A 19,815-nucleotide genomic window follows, 5' to 3' on the forward strand; every position below is an offset into this window, starting at 1 on the left:
TCTTTCATGTTGTTTGCTTTGTGTTGTAATTTCTATTTTGCTTATACATGTACCTGGAAATTAAATAAATTTATTTTTAAAACTTAAAAAAAATCTTGCGTTATGGTGATGAAAAATCTTTGAAATAGAAACTCTTCATAAAATATATATAGTTAATAAATATTCGCTTATACCTTGCTGCTAACTTTCGTGCACGTTGTTCATTTCTAGATCTTACCTCAATTTGAAAAATTAATGAAAATAACGCCTTATTCAGTATGTTGATTGCAAGGTATACCTTGGTTCCATATGGCCTGCACTGTGGTATCAACCATTCCTCTTCGTCCTTTTCTGTTCCAGCTACGTGATTGACCCCTCCACAGATCCAGAAGGCCAGTTTGGTATTGATGCCAACCAGCGGCTCGTGGTCGCATCGCCCCTGGATAGGGAAACCGTCGCCAGCTACGAGCTTAAGGTCTATGCCGTCGATAACGGTAAGTTGCTCACATTTTAAGCCTGTGCAGACGTGACGTGACACATTAAACTGTCTTTTAAAAAAAATGTTTAAAAAATATTTAAAAACATAGCCACAAGTGGTGTTCAGATGCATTCTTCTACTTAGTATTTTACTGCATGTTTAAGGCACCTGGGGGGTGTTTCATAAAGAGTTTGTAAAGTTACGCATGACTTTACGAACGACTTGTATATGAAGTGCCAGATAGGATGCCCAAAGTTTTTTCTGATATTTCCAATAACCTCAATTAAATTATGGCAAAAAATATACTTTGCATTAAAAATGGTTGTTATAATAAGAATGTTAATCTACATCTGCACAGTTCAACTTAATAAATAATAATCAATGAATATTGAGCATCCCATTTGGCTTTTCATATACAAGTCGTTCGTAAAGTCATGCGTAACTTTACGAACAGCTTTATGAAACACCCCCCAGGCTAGCACAACTCAGCCAATCATTTTGAAATATTAGCAATAGATCCCAATAATATTAGGGTAGTTAAACTAGAAAGTAATTAAACTGTGCATGGGAAATACAACAGATTCAATAAGCTTAAATTATAAGGTACATGTACCTGAGCAGTTGCTGATCGGTTGTAGGGCTGAGGCCGAGAAAATGCAAGATTAACATGTATGACGTCATGACAGCTCATTATTCTGGCTTGTTCAAGTAAAAAATCTTAAATGTGTACTGGATACGACGAAGAGCAATTTTACCAAGTCAAAGTTGGATGTTTCATAATATGTCTACTTGATTCAAGTATTGAATTGTACACCAGTCCAGGGGAACAAATTTGGTTTATCCATCCTATGCACTTGAGATCTGACAGCTGATCGATAACAAAATGATTGTAAGTACAGTCAAACCTGTCTATAGTGACCACCCAAGGGAAATACAAAAAGTGTTTCAATGAGAAACCATTTTTAAGGGAACCAACAATTGTGTTCTTTGTAGACAGGTTCCTTTAGTACATGTTTCAATGAGAAACCATTTTTAAGGGAACCAACAGATGTGGTCTTTGTAGACAGGTGGTCACTAAAGTAGGTTTGACTGTAGCAGCAGAAACAATATCAGTAATCATTCTGACCTTTGACCCTTGTCCCAGGTGATCCTCCAATGTCGGGCACTGCGACCATCAACGTTGTGATCGAGGACGTGAACGACACGCCTCCTCGTTTCGCGGAAGACTACACCCCGTCGGTGAAAGAGAACTCTGATGCAGTGGCGGAGGTGGTGAGCGTGAGAGCTGTAGACGACGATGACCCAGCCTCTGGACCGCCTTTCCTATACCGAGTGGCAGGAACACCCAACGAATGGACGGACTACTTCACAATAGAAGGACTAGGTAAGGGATCGATCTCACAAGAGTTAAAGGGATAGCTCACGAGCTGTTTTGGCAATCGATGCTTTGTAAAACTAGAAGCTCTCATGGCATTCCATTTTAATGAAATTTAATCTGGACTCTTTATGAAATTCATGATAATGTCTTGTTTTACAGTAACCACAGTCCTTCCTCACATTAACCCAACAAACATCCAACTGTCTCACATATTCTTCCTTAACCCATGTGTGCAGGGACAGAAACCAGCGGGGACATCACCATAAGCACCAGCGGGAGAGCTATCGACCGCGAAGCTATTCCGTATTTTGACATCGTGTTTCTGATAGAAGAAGTGAACACAGACGAACGGTTGACCGGCACCCAGACCCTGTCTATAATGGTGACGGATGTCAATGACAATCCACACCTCGCCGCTACCAAGAATATCCTGGTCTATAGCTACGAAGGTAAGAGATCGTGTAGGGTTAACGGATGAAAATGTACCTGAGAAATTGAGGTGTTGAATGTTTCATCAAGGGAGGTGACAAGCATTTTGCTTGACAGGTGCTTGCTCAGATCATTGTTGGACAGCGATCCAGGGCACCTTTTTGTAATAATGATTAAAAGAATTAAATTGGTTCTTGCACACTTAGGCCCATAAACCTCACTTAGCCTAGTTGTCAACTAATTATTTACTATATCATGTGTAATTAGTTAATAACTAGCTAAGTAAGGTTTTATGGAATCCCTGTTATTTGATTCGGTGAAAAAATTAAACAGGCAAGTGTATATTACAATAAAGAGACCTCTGGTTGTCATTTGATACCAATTTATGTGGATCATTTGTCAAACTGTCTAGATCTGTTGAACAAAAAACATTTAAAAAAAATTAACAGCCTGTTTGCATTGATGTGTGCATGAAAAAGCAGAAAAAATTATACGCAATCCCTTATTTTAGGAAGCTTTTCAATAATTTTGTCCTTCTTTTTTTCCCATTCTTATTCTCAAAAAGATTTGTTGTTTTTTGCAAAAAATAGAAAAGAAAAAAAATAGATGATATTATGTAATTTATTGTAAATAGAGAATTAGGAAGAGAAAAATGATGATATTGTTTAAGTTTCTAATATAGCTCATTTATTTGATTTTAGTTCTCAGAATGAGTAATAATAATGCCTTCCTAGAATATTTTGTTCTTACCTTCAGGAGATTTGCTGAATCTTTTTATACCAGTAACACTATCAATAGTTCCATGCCGATGCAATGCAATTCATTTCATTTCATGAAGCTTTGCATCAACAGTTTTTCATCCAAGCACTCACAGAAGGAAAAAGCTCCTTTAGCCCAGATTAATCCCTCAAAACCACACCACTTAAATGTACATCAACAAATTTATAAATGCGACAGTGCAATGCTGTATTACCAGTCTTGTGAGTCGGTACTTGTCATTTTTTCCATCATGAAGTACTTTGTTATTTACTGCTGAAAATCTTTGTATGTCGTACCATTCACCATTTTTACAATCCCACTGATAGAGGTCAATATTGCTGATAATGACATTTTTCTGTTGTAAATTTCTGTCTTTACTCCTTTAAATCTTGGTACATGTACATCATGCCATTGGTGATTTTTACATTTTTTTGTGGTCACCGTCCCACTAATAGGAGTAAATTATTGATAATAACACAATATGTTTTCCATTGTGATCCCTTGTAATGAAAAAACACCATTATAGGTAAAACTTTTAATGTTTCACTTGTAAATTGCTTTATTTATTGTTAAAAGTCTTGGTACATGTGCATCATACCATTGGTGATTTCTAAATGTTCTGTAGTCCCACTAAATGGGATTGGGAGTATTACATATTGATAATAACACATTTTGTTTTCCATTGTGATCCCTTGCTATTTAAATACACCATTGTAGGTGAAATCCCTGAGGTATCTCTTGGTATGTATTACCTCCACTCCCTAACAGTCAACTAATGCATCATTGTGTGAACACTAACCCAGCCTCAACATGTACCCATCCTTGCCTTAACCTTGCCTTAACCTTGCCTTAACCCTGCCTTTACCCAGCCTCAAACTAACCTTGACACAACCTTATTCCAACCATAATTGGGTTAAGGTTGGGTAACCTTAAAGACCATATCCGAACTGAAAAACAAAATGGGGGAATTATATATCAACGGAAAGCTTATAAGCCATAAATTACAAGAATATGCCATTTTAGTGTCTGTTAGAGGAGTATCAGCTCCCTGAAAACTCAAAATCTAAAGCTTTGAAAATCGGAAGTTGTCGATGTAAAAAATCAGTAGAGCGTCTTAAAAGACGGTAGTTGCTGCTACCTTGTTTGACGTTCAACAATAAGGGATAGAGCAATGTCGATCTGGTGCCTCTCAGTGGCTGCCGGGCTCACGATCAATTGGGCAAAAAGAATTTCCATTTTCGGTTTAACTTAATATGATTTGGAGTGGATTTCAAAAGATTATTATTATTATTATTTGGAGGGGTACGGAAAATGAGATTTAATTTGCTTTTGTGCAATAATGAAAAGGTAAATACTTGTTATTCCTTCATATTTGTATTCTTTATTCATTCAGTTTTCCATTTATATCAAGTTGTAATTTCATCGGATAGGGTCTTTAACCCATCCTTGACCCAACCTTGACCTAATAAGGACAGAATTTTATTGTATTCCATTCAGAGTTCTCAAGAAATAGATGAGACATAGGAGTTTAAAAGAACAATATTTCTACTCAACATGTGCCTATGCTGTTATGTATCGCTACAGTGTGTCATGTATTCCGATACAAATTGTATTATCTTTTGATGAACATGACTTTGACTTTGAATTGGCATGATAGGAAATGTTAGTGCTTTCAATTTGAAGAAGGAAACCTAATTTCACCACTCTGTCAACGACAACAACAACAAAATCACTGTCCTTTAGTGGTGCTATCTCCTCCCATGATCCTTTGCTTATATTTTTTATTTTTGCATGAGACATGTGAACACACGATCCTTAAAGATGAAGTTGAGTTCTGGTCATGCGATTGCATTGTGAAAGAAACGGTGTGGAATAGATCAAAAAAAGTTGATCATGTAGCACATAAGTATTGGTGAGTACTGCAAGGTTCTGGAGTCATCAAAATGATCAGAAATTTGGCCCAGTCTTGGTAAAGAACAAGCACTATACACGGAAAGGTGTATATAGGACTACACCAAGATGTGGCATACAAATCGGGCCTCATTTTTAAGCTGTTACTTGTCATATTTAGAATATGAAGGCATTTGAAGAGCCATGCTTTTCAGGGAACATTTTTTCTCTAATGTCAACCAGAACTCAACCTTCTCTTTAAGTAACCCCGTCCATCTTCCCATGTCTTACAGCTTTGATGCATGTTTGTATTAACCAGCATATTTCCGGCAGTTGAGACCCTTGTGAAACATGTGGAACCTCTTTTTTCCCTCATTTTTGATATTCAGAGAGAGATATGCACTATCAAATTGTGATGCTTTTTTCAGATTCATCGTCATTTGATTTCAGTTTCACCCTTATGTAAATTTGACCTCCTCACAGCAAGATTAATCTTGACATGAAGAGGTCACTCACAGTTCATAGCATGTATCCGCCACTGAATCACGTGTACTATCTATTTCATGTCTAGATAGACTATATTATTACTTTAGTGTGATTCTGTTTTAACTGAATCACCGAAATGCTTATTTGAATCCAGAAAAGTAATGAAGAAGACAATGTTATCAGCTCCAAGCTGAAATTGAGTCAAAGTCTGCTTTGTTAAAAACAACTGTGACTGATTTCTCGTTAACATAATATGTTTCAACAACTTTTTAGTAACATAGCCAGCACTTGATGTCTGTATCCACTATCCATTCATGTTTTTGTGTTTGTTTGGGACTTTGGGTTTGTTTATTATGTGTAGATTTGTGTGTAGTGTTCAGATGGTAACTGTTTGTGTGTGTTTGTCTATTTTGTGATTAAGACTTGTACATTGTGTACAAAAGCAAGTCCAAGGTATGTTATCCCATGCGTTCCAAATTGCGTCAAAGATTTAAGCGTACCTTGTGATCAAAACAAGTGGCGAGCCCTGCTATGACTGGTATCATATATATTTATTTATGTCAGGGAAAATGATACTTTATATGTTAATTATTTGTAATATTCCATTACAATTGGTGATGTATGGATGCTAGGGCGTCATTTCACCAAAGTTCTCAAACATCCCATTTCACTTAAAACACACGTTTCAGTGGGATATCTGTGGACCTGTACCGTATTTGTAACGGTTTCGTGAATCAATGCGCATGTGTACAAATACATTGGACTTGCCCAAATGTGAATGTACAAGATTGAAGAATATCAAACAATCGTAACCAGGGGAATGTTTCACAAAGACAAAGATTGACTTTAAGTTGGACTTAACTATGGCAGGCCATTCACGCCACTGGTTGCTCCTACCATTGGTCTCTCAATTATGATCTTTAGATAATATGTTTTCCTTCATTAATGAACTATCAAAAAATGTTAATTCTGTAGATTTGTGACCGTGATTTGTACGTTCCTTGAGAAACCAATGCCAGGAATGTTTAGAAGAAATAGTGGCATGAACGTCCATATGTAAGTCCAACTTAAAGTGGATCGTAGTCTTTGTGAAACTCTCCCCTGTATCCTTACTTGTTAGTATGTATCCTTCTTGTACAATACAGATAGTATACGTACAACTAGTAAACCTTCTTATTCTGCATATTCGTCATGTGACTGCATGTTTCTTTGTAACATAGTTTTGATTTCTTTATCATATCTCATATGACATCTAGAATGAATATATCAGTCTTTGAATTGACCCCGAGATGGTGATTTTGTTGAGAAAAATACCTTAGATTTTTTTTTATTTATTTACAGATATGTGGTTAATGCCGAGAGATAAGGACTGAGAATTTAAAAAATAATTTAAAAGCAACAAGGAACGTCAATCTGGCAATGAGATGGTATTCCAAATAAACTGATTTTTTAATAGACCAACACAATATACCGGTATGCAAAATCAGAAAACTTGCTGGAGACTGCTTATCACCTACACAGATATGCATGTATGGGACAAGGTGTGGTGATGTGTCATGTGACAGCCAATCAGATGTGAGCTTTAATCAGTCAGTAATCCTGAATACTTCTTACTCGTGAAGAGTTTTATTTTTCTGATTACTCGGCAGTTGCAAATCTTATGTCCAGTTGCCTGCAAAAAAATAACACTCTAAAATTTGTTTTGCATTGAACTCTATGCAAATTTATGGGGGCTCTTTTCTGATTTTCGGGGGCTCTTTTGGGCATTTCGGGAGCAAATTCACCCTGAGCCCCCTTGTATTTTTTTCACTGTTCCAGCTGCTGAGGCAGATATTTATTTGTGGCTTTTAACTTTAAATCAATATATTTTGGTTAATTCTCTGAGGGTTTTTGTTCATCATTACCAGAATTCATCACTAACTGTAACTTTAACGTGTGTTATGTCAGCTTCTGCAATAACCTTTCTTCTTAACCGATATTCATGTGTTTACTGTTCAAGTATTCAATGGCTTGCATCCTGTCTTCCATTCTTAACAGGCAACATCCCAACGACCGGGGTAGGAAAGGTCGCAGTAGAGGATCCTGATATCCTAGAAGACAAGACCTACACTGCAGAAGGAGAGTTTCCAGACGGTTTCCAAGTAAGTCAACTTCTCTACAGCTTCCTCCTTGCTATGTATGCAGAAGAACGGTCTGAAATCTTCCGTGGCTCGAAAGAGTTGACACCTTTGTGATTCTCAGTGGATTAACTGTTGACACTATGAACATGACAGACAAAGAAGAGGACAAAATATACAGTTCCTCATTCTACCCTCAACAATTGCTGATGTAGACAAATGAATATCCCTTCATTGCTATTATGTAAAAATGTGTAGAACAGGTGAATATGCATGTGACACCTGTTCTACACATTTTTACATAATAGCAGTGAAGGGATGTTCCTTTGTCTACCACAGCAATTGTTGAGGGTAGAATGAGGAACTGTATATTTTGTCCTCATCTTTGTCCGTCATGTTCATAGTGTGAGCGATATCTAAAACTTATTGTGTATACTGATTGCACACTTTAATAGGCCATGCCTATGAATGTATTTCTTAAAAGTTTATAAAGTCTTATCCCTTTTATGAATGATTCAGAAAGGCTGTAAAATGACTCTGGAAAGCTTAAAAGAAGAGCTTGTAATTTGAATAAAATATGATATGATAACCACAAGAAAATTGTTAGAAGAAAATCTTACTCTATTGAATCCAAGAGCTTCTCTGAATGAAACAGATATCTTTACATTGACGATTGTATAAGATGAGAAATTATCTAAATTAAAGAAATTTGTAGATTTGAGAGAATATAACTTGCATATTCAGTGGGGTTAATCCCGAGTCATATCAGGCTAAGGAGTCAACAGATTGATACAGAATATGTGATGAAAACCCTCTCCCTCCCCCCAAACAGGAGAAACAACATTTAAAGCTTATCTGTACTAGTTTATAGGAGGGATTATACCTGCCTGCAAGGACACTGGACTGGTGGTTATCTAATCAACTCAGCTCTCAATTAACATAAGAAAAAGAGGATCATGGGGACCAATGGTCACCGATTAAGCAATGTTTTCTATATAGAGGGAGCAAGTAGCTACAAGTAGTACAGTGTGGCTTTAAAACAACATATAATGAGAATTTGTTCATGCTTTGCAGCTGGATACAGACACCGGTGATATCGTCATGCTCGAAGGCACCCCAGCCGGCATCTACACCATGCAAGTCATGGTTTCCGATGGCGGCATGTTCCCGGACGTCGTCTCAACGGTCATAGTGACGGTCAAGGATATCCCGCAGGAAGCCGTCTTCAGCTCGGGGTCCATCCGATTCTCCGGCACGACAGCGGAGGAGTTGATCGATCCCAACGCCGAGGGGGTCAGCAAGCTGGACAGCCTCAAGGTCATCCTGGCCGAGGCTGCGGGAGCCCAGCTGGAGAACTTTGATATCTTCAGCGTGCTGAACGTGGAGGGTATGGAGAGGACGGTGGATATCCGGTATGCTGCTCACGGATCACCCTACTACCCCGCGGACAAGCTGGATCTGGCTGCGCTCTCTGTATCGGATCAGGTAGGACTCGTTTCATATTACTATCAGGTTGTGAGGTGTGATGTAGTGAATAGACCAGTTTACTGACGTATTCAAAAGTATAGATGTTTCTTTCTTGGGGAAGAGTTATTTTATGAACCTGTTAATTAATAAATGAACTAAAATACTTAAAATCCAGTCTGTATACTTTACTTGTTGCTATGTTGGGCAAGCGTTCAGGGTGTCAATATAACAATACTGCTAAAACAAAATACAATTTCATGCTTACAGATTTCTACAGATTAATTCATTTATAAAAGAAAACAATATAATGTACTATGATACAGTATTAATAACTTAAATTCAAAATGAGTGTTCATTGAGTGTTCATAGCTCATAATACTGGGTATTTTATAGAACACCAAATGACCAAATACCTTGGACTTGTCCTAGTATAGATATACAGCTTCTATTACTAGAATATATCCCCATAATCATGTTACTGAATTGTTGAATGTTAAGTCTCAAACTCATGATCGTAGCCTTCATAGTACACAAGACACATTTATGTTCCAAATACCCCCATATGAAACCAAAGTAACCCTCGGAGACCGGTGATTTCTTTGTGCTGCCCCTAAATTATGGAACAGATTACCACTAGAAATAAGGAAAGCCCCATCACTAGAAAATTGTTAATCAAGACTGAAAACTTACTTCTTCATGTAATATATGTAGCACGGCATTTATGAGCTCTTGCAGCGCAGTAGAATATATCCACATAGTTATTGCGCTTTACAAATGAATATATTATTATTATTATAAGTTTCACCTACGTATATGCTTCCTACAGATCGCTGCTCTAGGATTGGACATCGCCCAGCTCCCTGTCGACCTGTGTGTGAAGGAGAATGTCTGTGAGTCCTCCTGCACCAATGTCCTGGTGGTGGATCCCACACCCACCGTGGTGGACTCTGGCTCCGCCTCCTTCGTGGCAATCACGTCTGTACTGCAGGCTCAGTGTATATGCGGCGCCAGGACGGAAGCTCCGGGTTCTTGCGATTCCATTCCCTGCCTCAATGGAGGCACTTGTGTTGATGTCCATGGTGGAACTTACAAGTGAGTTTGAATTGGGGAATTCCCCATCTTCCTCCCTCGTTAACCACTGATTGGCATCATGTGGTATGTAAAAAGAATGCTGATGTTTTAAAGCTTATCGTTATGACGGAAATTACACAAATCAAATTTGTTTCTCCATAATGTTAATAGAGAGTCACTGAAAGTATATGTACTTTGCAGATTTATTTTTTGCTAAGAGCTTACGAGACCATTGGATCGGTCGTAAGGATTAGCTTGAAGTAAGACGGCAAATTAGATCACCCTACTGTTTTGTGATGTCCTTCATACGACTATGGACAGGACATTCAGTTGTCTAAATCTTACATACATGTTTAAATAGAAAGTTTTGGAGAGAAATGGCGAATAATGTAATTGCTGTGAACAATCTAAAAACATGTCCACTAAAACCTGTGATGCCTTTGTTCCCTGTGTCTAGATGCGAGTGTCCTTACCTGTTTGACGGACCAAACTGCCAGCAGACCAAGCGTAGCTTCAACGATGGCTACGCCACCTTCTCTACCCTGAGGCAGTGCGAGGAGACCAGCCTTTCCATCGAGTTCATCACAGAGACTCCCAGCGGTACCCTCTTCTACAACGGTCCCATCCAACCCACCGAGGTTGACGATGCCATCGATATGATCCTTCTGGAGCTGACGAATGGCAAGGCCAAGCTCACCATCAACCTGGGATCGGTTGATGGAACCACCCTTAACCTGGAGCTGGAGGTGCCTAAGGATAACCTGGGAGATGGCCAATGGCATCGTATTGATGTATACCGCAATGGAAGGGTAAGGACTGCTCCCATCCTATCACTTGTAGGGTAAGGTGATCAGATGTCGTTTGGCAAGATATTAATCTACATTTGCCACTCTCCACCCAGGTGGTAAATGGGCACCAGTAGGAAGCAATTCCTTGAATGCTGTGAGTGTCGAAATTGGCTGCCTAGCTGAGCCAGGATAATAGTTGGAGCGCCTTGAGCACCATGCATGGTGGATATGTGCAATATATAAATATCCAATATTATTATTGTTATTATTATCATCCCATAGGAAGTGAGAGGGCTAAAGTTATCGCTAAAGGTTCGTTCAGATATGATGCATTGATGTAAATGAATGGCCACTGCGCACAACAAGGTCATGCGCGTATTCACTTAGCTCTGTGTTGAACGATACAGAAACGTGACATATCTGAACGAGGCCCGATGACAATATCCCCTACATTGATGTATCTGTAAAACATGTGAGGAAATATGAGTTGTTGGAGCAGTAAGCCCTTGTTCATCTTGTTCTTAAGAGATGCTTGAGACTTGAAGGCCATGACATCAATTTGGAAGCTTAGTTGTGATATATTTCATGACTTAAAGAGCCTTCAAATGAGTCACAATTATGCCCTTGTGAATAGTGAATTACAATACACTTATTCTAAATTTTCAGAACATGAATTATGAAACAATCCAGCACTCTAACACTCTTTGTGCCTTGTGATTTTTTTTTATTGGTCCACGTCTAGTCTGTTGAGATGACAGTAGACCGATGTGAGGATGCACCCTTCGCAGAAACCTCATCCTCATCCACGCTAGATACCTCCAACTGTCGTATCAGTGGAGAAACACCAGGCGAGAACAAGTAAGTTTTTCCATTCGATTTAAACAAATCTTTGATACACTTTTTCTATAGTTAGCCATTATATCTACTATAAAAAAAAAATCATCATCTGTTGAAAGCCAGAAGGGTGTTAAATCTGTATTAAAGTATAGGACTTAATGCCCTGCTTGCTCTCTACAGACAAAATGTTGTGTTTCAGACATTATGGGGCCCCTTGCATAAATTTGTACGTTATATGCAATTCAAAATTAAACAGAACTTAATTTTCACCAGTAAGGATTGCGTATTGAGGGCTTGTTTGAATGCAACTTTTTATGTATGTGGTGTGTCTTCGCCTGCCGGAGACTGCGAGCATCCTCAGAATGAATTTGGACTGAAAGTTTCAGGAGTCAAACTGTGAAGGTAACATGTTTTCAGTCCCTTTTCAGACTAATTGAGGAAAACCAACTGATATCCTCGAAAAGAGCATTTTTGTAATTAAGTTAATTGTATTAATCAGATCAATCTTTTCACGGATTTAGAAAGCAAAATCACGTTAACACCTTCCAGTCAGGACCCATTGTTAACCTTGGTCAAACTTCCAGTATAAATCGCTTGATTCTCTCAGATTCCTGACACACTTGTTTTCCAATGAAATGTAAACCGCTTGATTTTCTTTGCTTCATGAATGTAAACACACCTCTTTTTAACGATATATTAAATGCTTGATTGATTTTCTCAGATTCCTGAATGTAAACACACCTCTATTCCTGGGAGGCATGAGTCCTGATTACAACCCGGACGTGGTCGTTCCAGGAGGATTCGATGGCTGCATCAAGAACCTCGTCTCTGATGGTTTCCTCTACGACCTCGCCGATCCTGGAATATTTGACAAGAGTGACTCGGGATGCTTGCGTACCGATGGGCAGTGCACAGTAGACGGCGAACCTGTCTGTGAAAATGGAATCTGTGAGGCCGATCTTGGCAGTTTCGTCTGCATCTGCTTCCCTGGATTCAATGGAGAATTCTGCAGTATAGGTGAGTTGTTAGTTATTGGCGTGAGAGTTGCATTTGATCCACATTGATCGCATGTACTTCGGTTGATCACACACTATCTCTCTCTAATACAGGTTGTAATCGAACCGTTGCTCCTGCATGACTTTGCTTTGGATACCTACTTGACCAACCAGCTTTTAAAATACATCACTTTCTTTACTGTTGGAACACCTTTTCCACTTGTTTTATCGTCATCCAAAGGAACCCCTGTACGACTTAGCAACGGATAGCTACATAACGTACCAGCTTTAAGACAGCTCCTTGTATGACGATGCCCGATCCTCTGTTAGATTATGGTTGGTTATCAAACCAATGGGATTTTTTTTAATTTATTCATTTTCTTTACTGTTGGAACACTTTGTCCACTTTTTTAACATCCAGAGCTGCCCCCGGTACGGCTTAGCAACAGATAGCTACGTAACGTATGAGCTTTTAGACAGCTCCTTGTACAACGATGCCCGATCCTGTGCTAGATAATGGTCGGTTATCAAACACATTGGATTTTTTTAAAATTTATTTATTTTCTTTACTTTAGGAACACATTTCCATTTTTTTATCATCATCCAAAGGAGCCCCTGTATGACTTTGCAACGGATAGCTACATAACGTACCAGCTTTTAGACAGCTCCTTGTACAACGATGCCTGATCCCCCGCCAGATAATGGTCGGGTTATCAAACACATGGGATTTTAAAAAATGTATTTACAGTCAAACCTGCTTTAGTGACCACCTGTCTACAATAAGCACATTTTTTGTTTCCCTTGAAAATGGTTTCTCATTGAAACATGTACTAAAGGAACCTGTCTACAAAGACCCCCTGTCTACAACAAGCACATTTTTTGTTTCCCTTGGGCGGTCACTGTAGACAGGTTTGACTGTATTTTCTCTACTGTTGGAACACTTTGATCACTTTTTTTAAAATCTCCATCCAGTGCTGCCTCCGTATGACTTTGCAACGGATAGCTACATAACCTACGAGCTCCTAGACGAGTCCTTGTACAACGATGCCCGATCCTCTAACTACCATATCATGGTGAGGTCAAGACAAGAGAATGGACTCATCTGGTCAATCTCCAGTGCTAACACCTATGAATACATTAGAATGGAGGTGAGCTTCTTTCCAGTTATGATAACAAATCTAGCGATAAAGATGGTATACGTTGTGATATTGTGTAGAGTACTTATTGGATAACTCTTTAGCCCTTGTCTGTAGATTGAAAAAAATAATTCCACTCTTGCTATCCACATCCTGTGCACTGAGGACAATTGCTTTGGGCTTTATTTCATCAAAGATTAAAGGTCAGGTTTGGGTTGCAGTTGGATAGTCAATAAAGTTTAGGTTTTGGGTTAAGGTTAGATGTACCTGGTAGTAGTCCAGTGTTACAGTTGGAAATTCAGTCAGTGTGATATATTGACTGCAAGGGGGTGTTTCACGAAGATCTTAAGTTGAACTTATCATTAAAGAAGATCACAAATATCTCAACTAATGTATCACTAGAAACTGGTAAGCTAACAGATGGCCATCGGACAAGTTTTAGGTCAACTACATATCGGGTGATTTATGAAAATACAAATACAACCACCTCCATAGCAGCTGGGATATACTAGAGATTCGCCAGAAAAATAATGATGTTTTAATGACGTCACTATATGGACCAACACTGCCCAAGCAGACGACATCCCATAGAGAATAAACGTAATTCCAAAGCTTTTATTTCTCAAATTATAATGAGTTTAGTGTATATAAATGTAATGGCATGTCAAACCATTCAAAAGGGGATATGACCCGATTCTGATAACTAATATCTTTTGCTTGTAAATAGACAGGATAGGGGTTAATTAACAATCAAAGAAACCAGACTTTCAAATTGAAAAGTCCTGGAATGATATTAAGGATGGCATTTGTTCCCTCTTGAAACGCCGATCATACACCGGTGTGTGCAGCTGAATATACAATGGCGTCTTATTTTGTTTACAAGCGACAGATTCCTTTATTTTTGTATCGCTGCATTTGTCATCAAAATAAAACCATGCGCTGGGTTTAGAGTGAGGCAATAGATTATACATTTAGCCTGACGGTAGTGAAGTAAGAGAAAGAACTCAAAAGAAGATGAAAACACAGGCACTGAAAATGTGTGAGATGTCATGGGACATCGTCTGCTTGTGCAAGTCATGTCCATACTGTGATCTCACACATCTCAGCAGCGTTTGGAGAGCTCTTCAGGTGCTATGCCGGGGCTGTATTTAAGCGTTTTGTAATTTATAATAATCATTACTTCGAATGTTTCCAAGCATTGAATTTTTATAACCTTGTTGAATCAAAGTTTCAACTTTGCAATAATGAAAATAAAGTTAGTTTTTAAAATCAATGAATATCTATTTTAAGTCAGACTTCAAAATTATTGAGAGCCTTTTGTAGCCTAAAAATAAAATATATTCAAAAGCGAATAAAAAAGTATTTTAGATTTTTTATAAATTCCACATCAAGAACATGAAATCTCCTTAATAATAGGAAATATGAATGATTTGAATCAACATTTTATGCCTTTTAAAATTTGTACAAAATATTCTCAAAGATGGAAACGGCTTTCCATAAATGCTAAGTCCAACTCAGAGATAAGTTCAACTTAGGATCTTTGTGAAACACCCCCAGGACTATTGCTTCCTCTTAGATGTGTCATGGAACTTCTCCATTACCTTGGGAGTGTTCCAGTCAGTCAAGGTTTGATAGGCACAGACATGTCAATTCAAACCATGATGATGGAGCGAGAAACATTGTAGACAAAATATCTTGCTATTTACTATAAAGCAGAGTACCATTGTATATGAAAGTCTTTGGTAATAGGAGACCCCAAAGTAGCTGAATATTTGTGTGTGAAATGTTGTTCACAAAGGCTACCAGCTTTCTTTTACGCAACAATGAAAAGAAAAAGAATCTCATCATCCATCTTTCCCCCTTATGTCATCTCTTAGATGGTTGCTGGAGAACTCCAAGCCGACTGGCATCTTGGAGATAAACCTGTGTCTGTCACCATGGGCAACTTCAGCATCAACGACGGGGCGTGGCACGCCATCAACTTTGATCGTTATGACTCCGTGGTGACCATCAAGATCGATGGGGGAGGCGGAGTCAAGGAGATCCAGAACAGGGAAAGTGCATTCTCTGGATTGGACATTGACAGCAACTCCCTGGTCATCGGAGCATTTGTGGACCTCAACACTGTGACGGACGACTTCATGGGTAGGGCCAAGTTCTAGTGTTATTCTTGCATTATTCTGCACTAAAAGAACTTCACTTGAAAAGGAGTATTAATTCAATTGTCATGTAAACTACCGTCTTGTCCCGTTCTAGTCTCTGTTGGCATCCCTCCTTTTTTGTAGTTCCTTTTGTAGTTACGGACTTGTTAATCGAATTACTCATTATTCATAAGTGTCATTTGAGGTGTTCACCCCTCTGTTTCCAATATGTATTTCTACATTTGTTGTAAATGTTTATAATTGATTCGTAATGTTTTGTTGGAAACACAAATAAATTCAAATTCAAATTCAATATCAGAACATATTACTACAAGCAAGCACGTGCTAAGACAGTCATATTGATTAATTGTCACAGCTTGTCTTGCATAGAAGTTGAGTTTCAAAGTCTTAGGGTTAATCATGTTGCACTCATGGAATCAATTTTTTAATAATTTCTTCTTTTTCTTACCTCAATGAAATATTCTTTATTATTGTCATACTTTCAGCAGCACCCCAAAAGTGAAATCAAGATGATTGGTGGTAAATTGGAGAAACAATCGGTGTCTTGACCTTGTGACCATATCCTAAATGTGTAACACTTTCTCCTTGGCAGGCTGTATGAATGACCCTAGGATAGACAACAACTTCCTCGGTATGGAGGGCAGCAATGAGTATGCCACAGCCACCCAGTCTGCTGGAGTGTCAGAAGGTTGTCCCTCGGAGGTCTGTGACAGCAACCCTTGCCCTGGACAAGACCTAGTCTGCACAGACTACTGGAGATTCTATGAATGCGAGTAAGTTTGTCTTTTCACCAATCCCACCACTGCCACCATTAGAATGATTTTTTTTTATGTCTCCGCTGCAAAGTAGCCGGAGGCATTATTTCAGCCAGTTTCTTTGGAAGATAGTTCCATAACCAGAACTCAAGCTTACCCTTAGAGATGCTGTTGACCATTCAAAAATATTACAATATGATTTTTCTTTCTTTTTAATCCAAAAATTGTCATAACAAATTTTGCGGCATGGAATATTTGCGTATTGAGAAATTTCATTTTTTATATGCACGTTGACTTTTCAGTTATGACAGTGATCTCTAGTTCTGGTAGCCAAAAGGAAATTTGCAATGGAAGTTGTTGGAAATGACCTCTCAAAGATGTACATGTGCCAGATATTTGAATTTTCCATCCATGATTTTCGATTAATTTTTGTGTAATTATAAGAAAGAGTATCCAAATCGGTCATCTTCAGTAGGTCAAATCCTACTGCTTGTCTCTGTGTTGTATAGAAGGACACTGCTGATGATAATGTAAGAGGTTCATAGAAATCCATACTTAAACATTTGCCTATTTCTTTTAAGCATTCTAATTACATGAGGAAGTTAACATCTAAAACAGGGATGCAAGTTATTTGTTCATCTCCCGTTTGTTTGTTGTTCTAAGTACTCCATTAAAGTAGCAAACTTCACTGCAGCATACAATGATTTATTTGTAAAGTTTGAACTAAAATAAAAGAAATATGACAAAGTGTTTTGGGGTACTGAACCAAAGTATGAATGGATCCTTTAACCCTCAATCTGGTCTATACTTGCTCCGACAGGTGCCCTGTTGGTGAGGAGCTCTCGGGACCAGAGACCTGCTTGGCCATCATCGACTGTGACCCCAACCCCTGCTACAATGGAGGAACATGCACAGAGGGGGTTCCCACCGGCTTCAACTGCACCTGCGCTCCCACGTACTATGGAACACAATGTGAAGCCACGATTGGTGGACAAGGAGCATCACTGGGCATCACTCCCCTGGGCATCATCCTCATGATCATCTGCATTCTGCTGATCATTAGTAAGTCACTAGAATATAGGTCTTGGGACTGTCTTACAATGAGGTGCAATTGTATACAAATAACAAATGAAAAACATTCATTATTTGTTTTATACAACATTGAAGTAGATCTAATAGAACATAAAATCTTTCAACAAATTCTGCTTATATTAAAGATAAATTAAAGTTGGAGTCAAGCCTTGTCAATTACATTCAGATTGCCTTCACGTCGGATGCACGCAGCATAAAACAATGGGATACGCACAGGGCAGAGAGGGTACGCAGTCTGCATATAACCAAAAACGCACGCTCGTGGAATAGTACCAAAAATGCATGCCCGTGCAATAGTATATCTATTGTATATCATGTGACCAGTAATCCTCCAATCAAATTACAAGGATCTCCTTAGGTGTTGTATAAATCCAATTTGATCATCAGTAAGTCACTAGAATATAGGCCTTGGGACTGTCTTACAAATAGGTGCAATCGATCCATATTGAGTATATGTTCTTTAATTGAATGTAAGTTTGCAGTCTTCTAAAGTACACAGTTGTGGTTGATACCAAGTTATGATTGATTAGAATCAATCATAGTTCTTACAAGACAGTACCCTGTCCCACCTCACCATTTCCCTCATCAAAAAACCTTTAGCTGTGAGATCTTTTCTTTGAGTACATTGTATTGTCTGTTTGGATTGTACCTAAAAACCTTTATTTCTATGAAATGGTAATCTTGTTTTCATCTCAGTTCTCCTCCTTGATACCAAGATTCAATCCATTAGAATCAATCATAGTTCTTACAACACAGTGCCCTGGTCCCACCTCACCATTTCCGTCATCAAAAAAACTTAATCTGACAGATCTTTCCTTTGAGTACATTGTATTATCTGTTTCGATTGTACCAACATTTTTTATTTCTATTAATTTGTAATCTTGTTCTCATCTCAGTTCTCCTCCTTGGCTTGGTGCTCTACACCCGACAGCGGGATCGCAAGTCCGCCCTCACCTTCGCCATCGATCCCGAAGACGACATCAGGGAGAACTTCATCAATTACGACGAGGAAGGCGGAGGAGAGGAAGATAACGACGCCTACGATCTCAGCACGTTGCGTAAACCCGTGGATGCTATCAGCGCTGGTAGTATAGAGAAGAAGCCGGCCATGCCTGTATCAGAGGTACCCGTTGGTAACAGACCATCCGGTAAGTACTACACTAATTGAGAATAATACCTTGGTCAGCAGTGTGTGTATTCAATTCAATACTTGAATTTTCATTTCATTTTTTTTCCTTCATTTTGTTAATTTCCATTTCCAACAAAATAAATAAAGTACATGGAATTGCATTGTACATAGTAAAAAAATGAAACTTCACAATATATTTGTAATTGGTCCACAGTGTACAACAGGCATATAAAACAGGTTGGTCAGTAAACTGAGTAGATAAACAACCGACATAACTGCATAACATGAATCTCCAGTGGTCAAGAATCAGTAGATTTAAAGTCTTTCTGGTAAAGGGACAAGATTCAAGATTTTTTTTATCCTTCGTTTTTAACGCCCCAACTTTCATTTTCAACATGGAAAAAATGAATTAAAAGGTTTTCAAAATAATGCCTCTCTCCAGACAAATGCAATGTATTGGTATATATTTTTGAATTAATATTCCAGGGCCCTGTCTTATAAAGATTTGATATCAATCGCAACTTATTTGCGATTGATATCAACTCTGTACATTAGAGATAGGAGACTGCAAACTTTGTAAGATGAACCCAGGACTCGGTAATAAGTTTGAATTAAGAATTATTATGAATCTTTCTCCACTTTCAAGTACTGTAGTCATCTTAGTTGAAATAGGTTAACTCTTTCAACCTCTAATACGAATTTGGGTTAAATAGAGATGACGAATCATGGTAGATTCCTGAATAATTCATTCACGAGAACTTCATGAGATGTCCTCTTTCAAATTCTCAATGTCTCCTAAATTCTAGTATATTTTTAAAGCGCTTAGATACATTTGTATTAAGCGCTATATAAAAGCTAAATATTATT

At 38.3% G+C, this 19,815-nt stretch overlaps 1 protein-coding gene across 3 annotated transcripts in view; it reads left to right on the forward strand.

The window, feature by feature from the left end:
• The window catches only part of LOC589984 (neural-cadherin), a 62,012-nt gene that overhangs the window by 37,703 nt on the left and 4,494 nt on the right, over positions 1-19,815 (forward strand). For 2 of the 3 annotated variants that reach the window (XR_004062242.1, XM_030975365.1), the window contains exons 20-34: positions 340-473; positions 1,602-1,841; positions 2,072-2,284; positions 3,741-3,764; positions 7,437-7,540; positions 8,591-9,001; positions 9,810-10,075; positions 10,512-10,863; positions 11,585-11,700; positions 12,401-12,696; positions 13,647-13,822; positions 15,688-15,955; positions 16,565-16,745; positions 17,548-17,789; positions 18,716-18,967. Coding sequence is in view for 2 of the 3 variants with exons in the window: in XM_030975365.1 (XP_030831225.1) it covers positions 340-473; positions 1,602-1,841; positions 2,072-2,284; positions 3,741-3,764; positions 7,437-7,540; positions 8,591-9,001; positions 9,810-10,075; positions 10,512-10,863; positions 11,585-11,700; positions 12,401-12,696; positions 13,647-13,822; positions 15,688-15,955; positions 16,565-16,745; positions 17,548-17,789; positions 18,716-18,967 (3,275 nt within the window). In the remaining variant the exon portion in view is untranslated. The remainder of the gene's footprint in view (positions 1-339; positions 474-1,601; positions 1,842-2,071; positions 2,285-3,740; positions 3,765-7,436; positions 7,541-8,590; positions 9,002-9,809; positions 10,076-10,511; positions 10,864-11,584; positions 11,701-12,400; positions 12,697-13,646; positions 13,823-15,687; positions 15,956-16,564; positions 16,746-17,547; positions 17,790-18,715; positions 18,968-19,815) is intronic. The other variant, XM_030975366.1, reaches the window with a different exon arrangement.

This window comes from Strongylocentrotus purpuratus, unplaced genomic scaffold, assembly GCF_000002235.5.
Source record: "Strongylocentrotus purpuratus isolate Spur 01 unplaced genomic scaffold, Spur_5.0 spur5_scaffold_8, whole genome shotgun sequence".
Taxonomy (NCBI): Eukaryota; Metazoa; Echinodermata; class Echinoidea; order Camarodonta; family Strongylocentrotidae; genus Strongylocentrotus; species Strongylocentrotus purpuratus.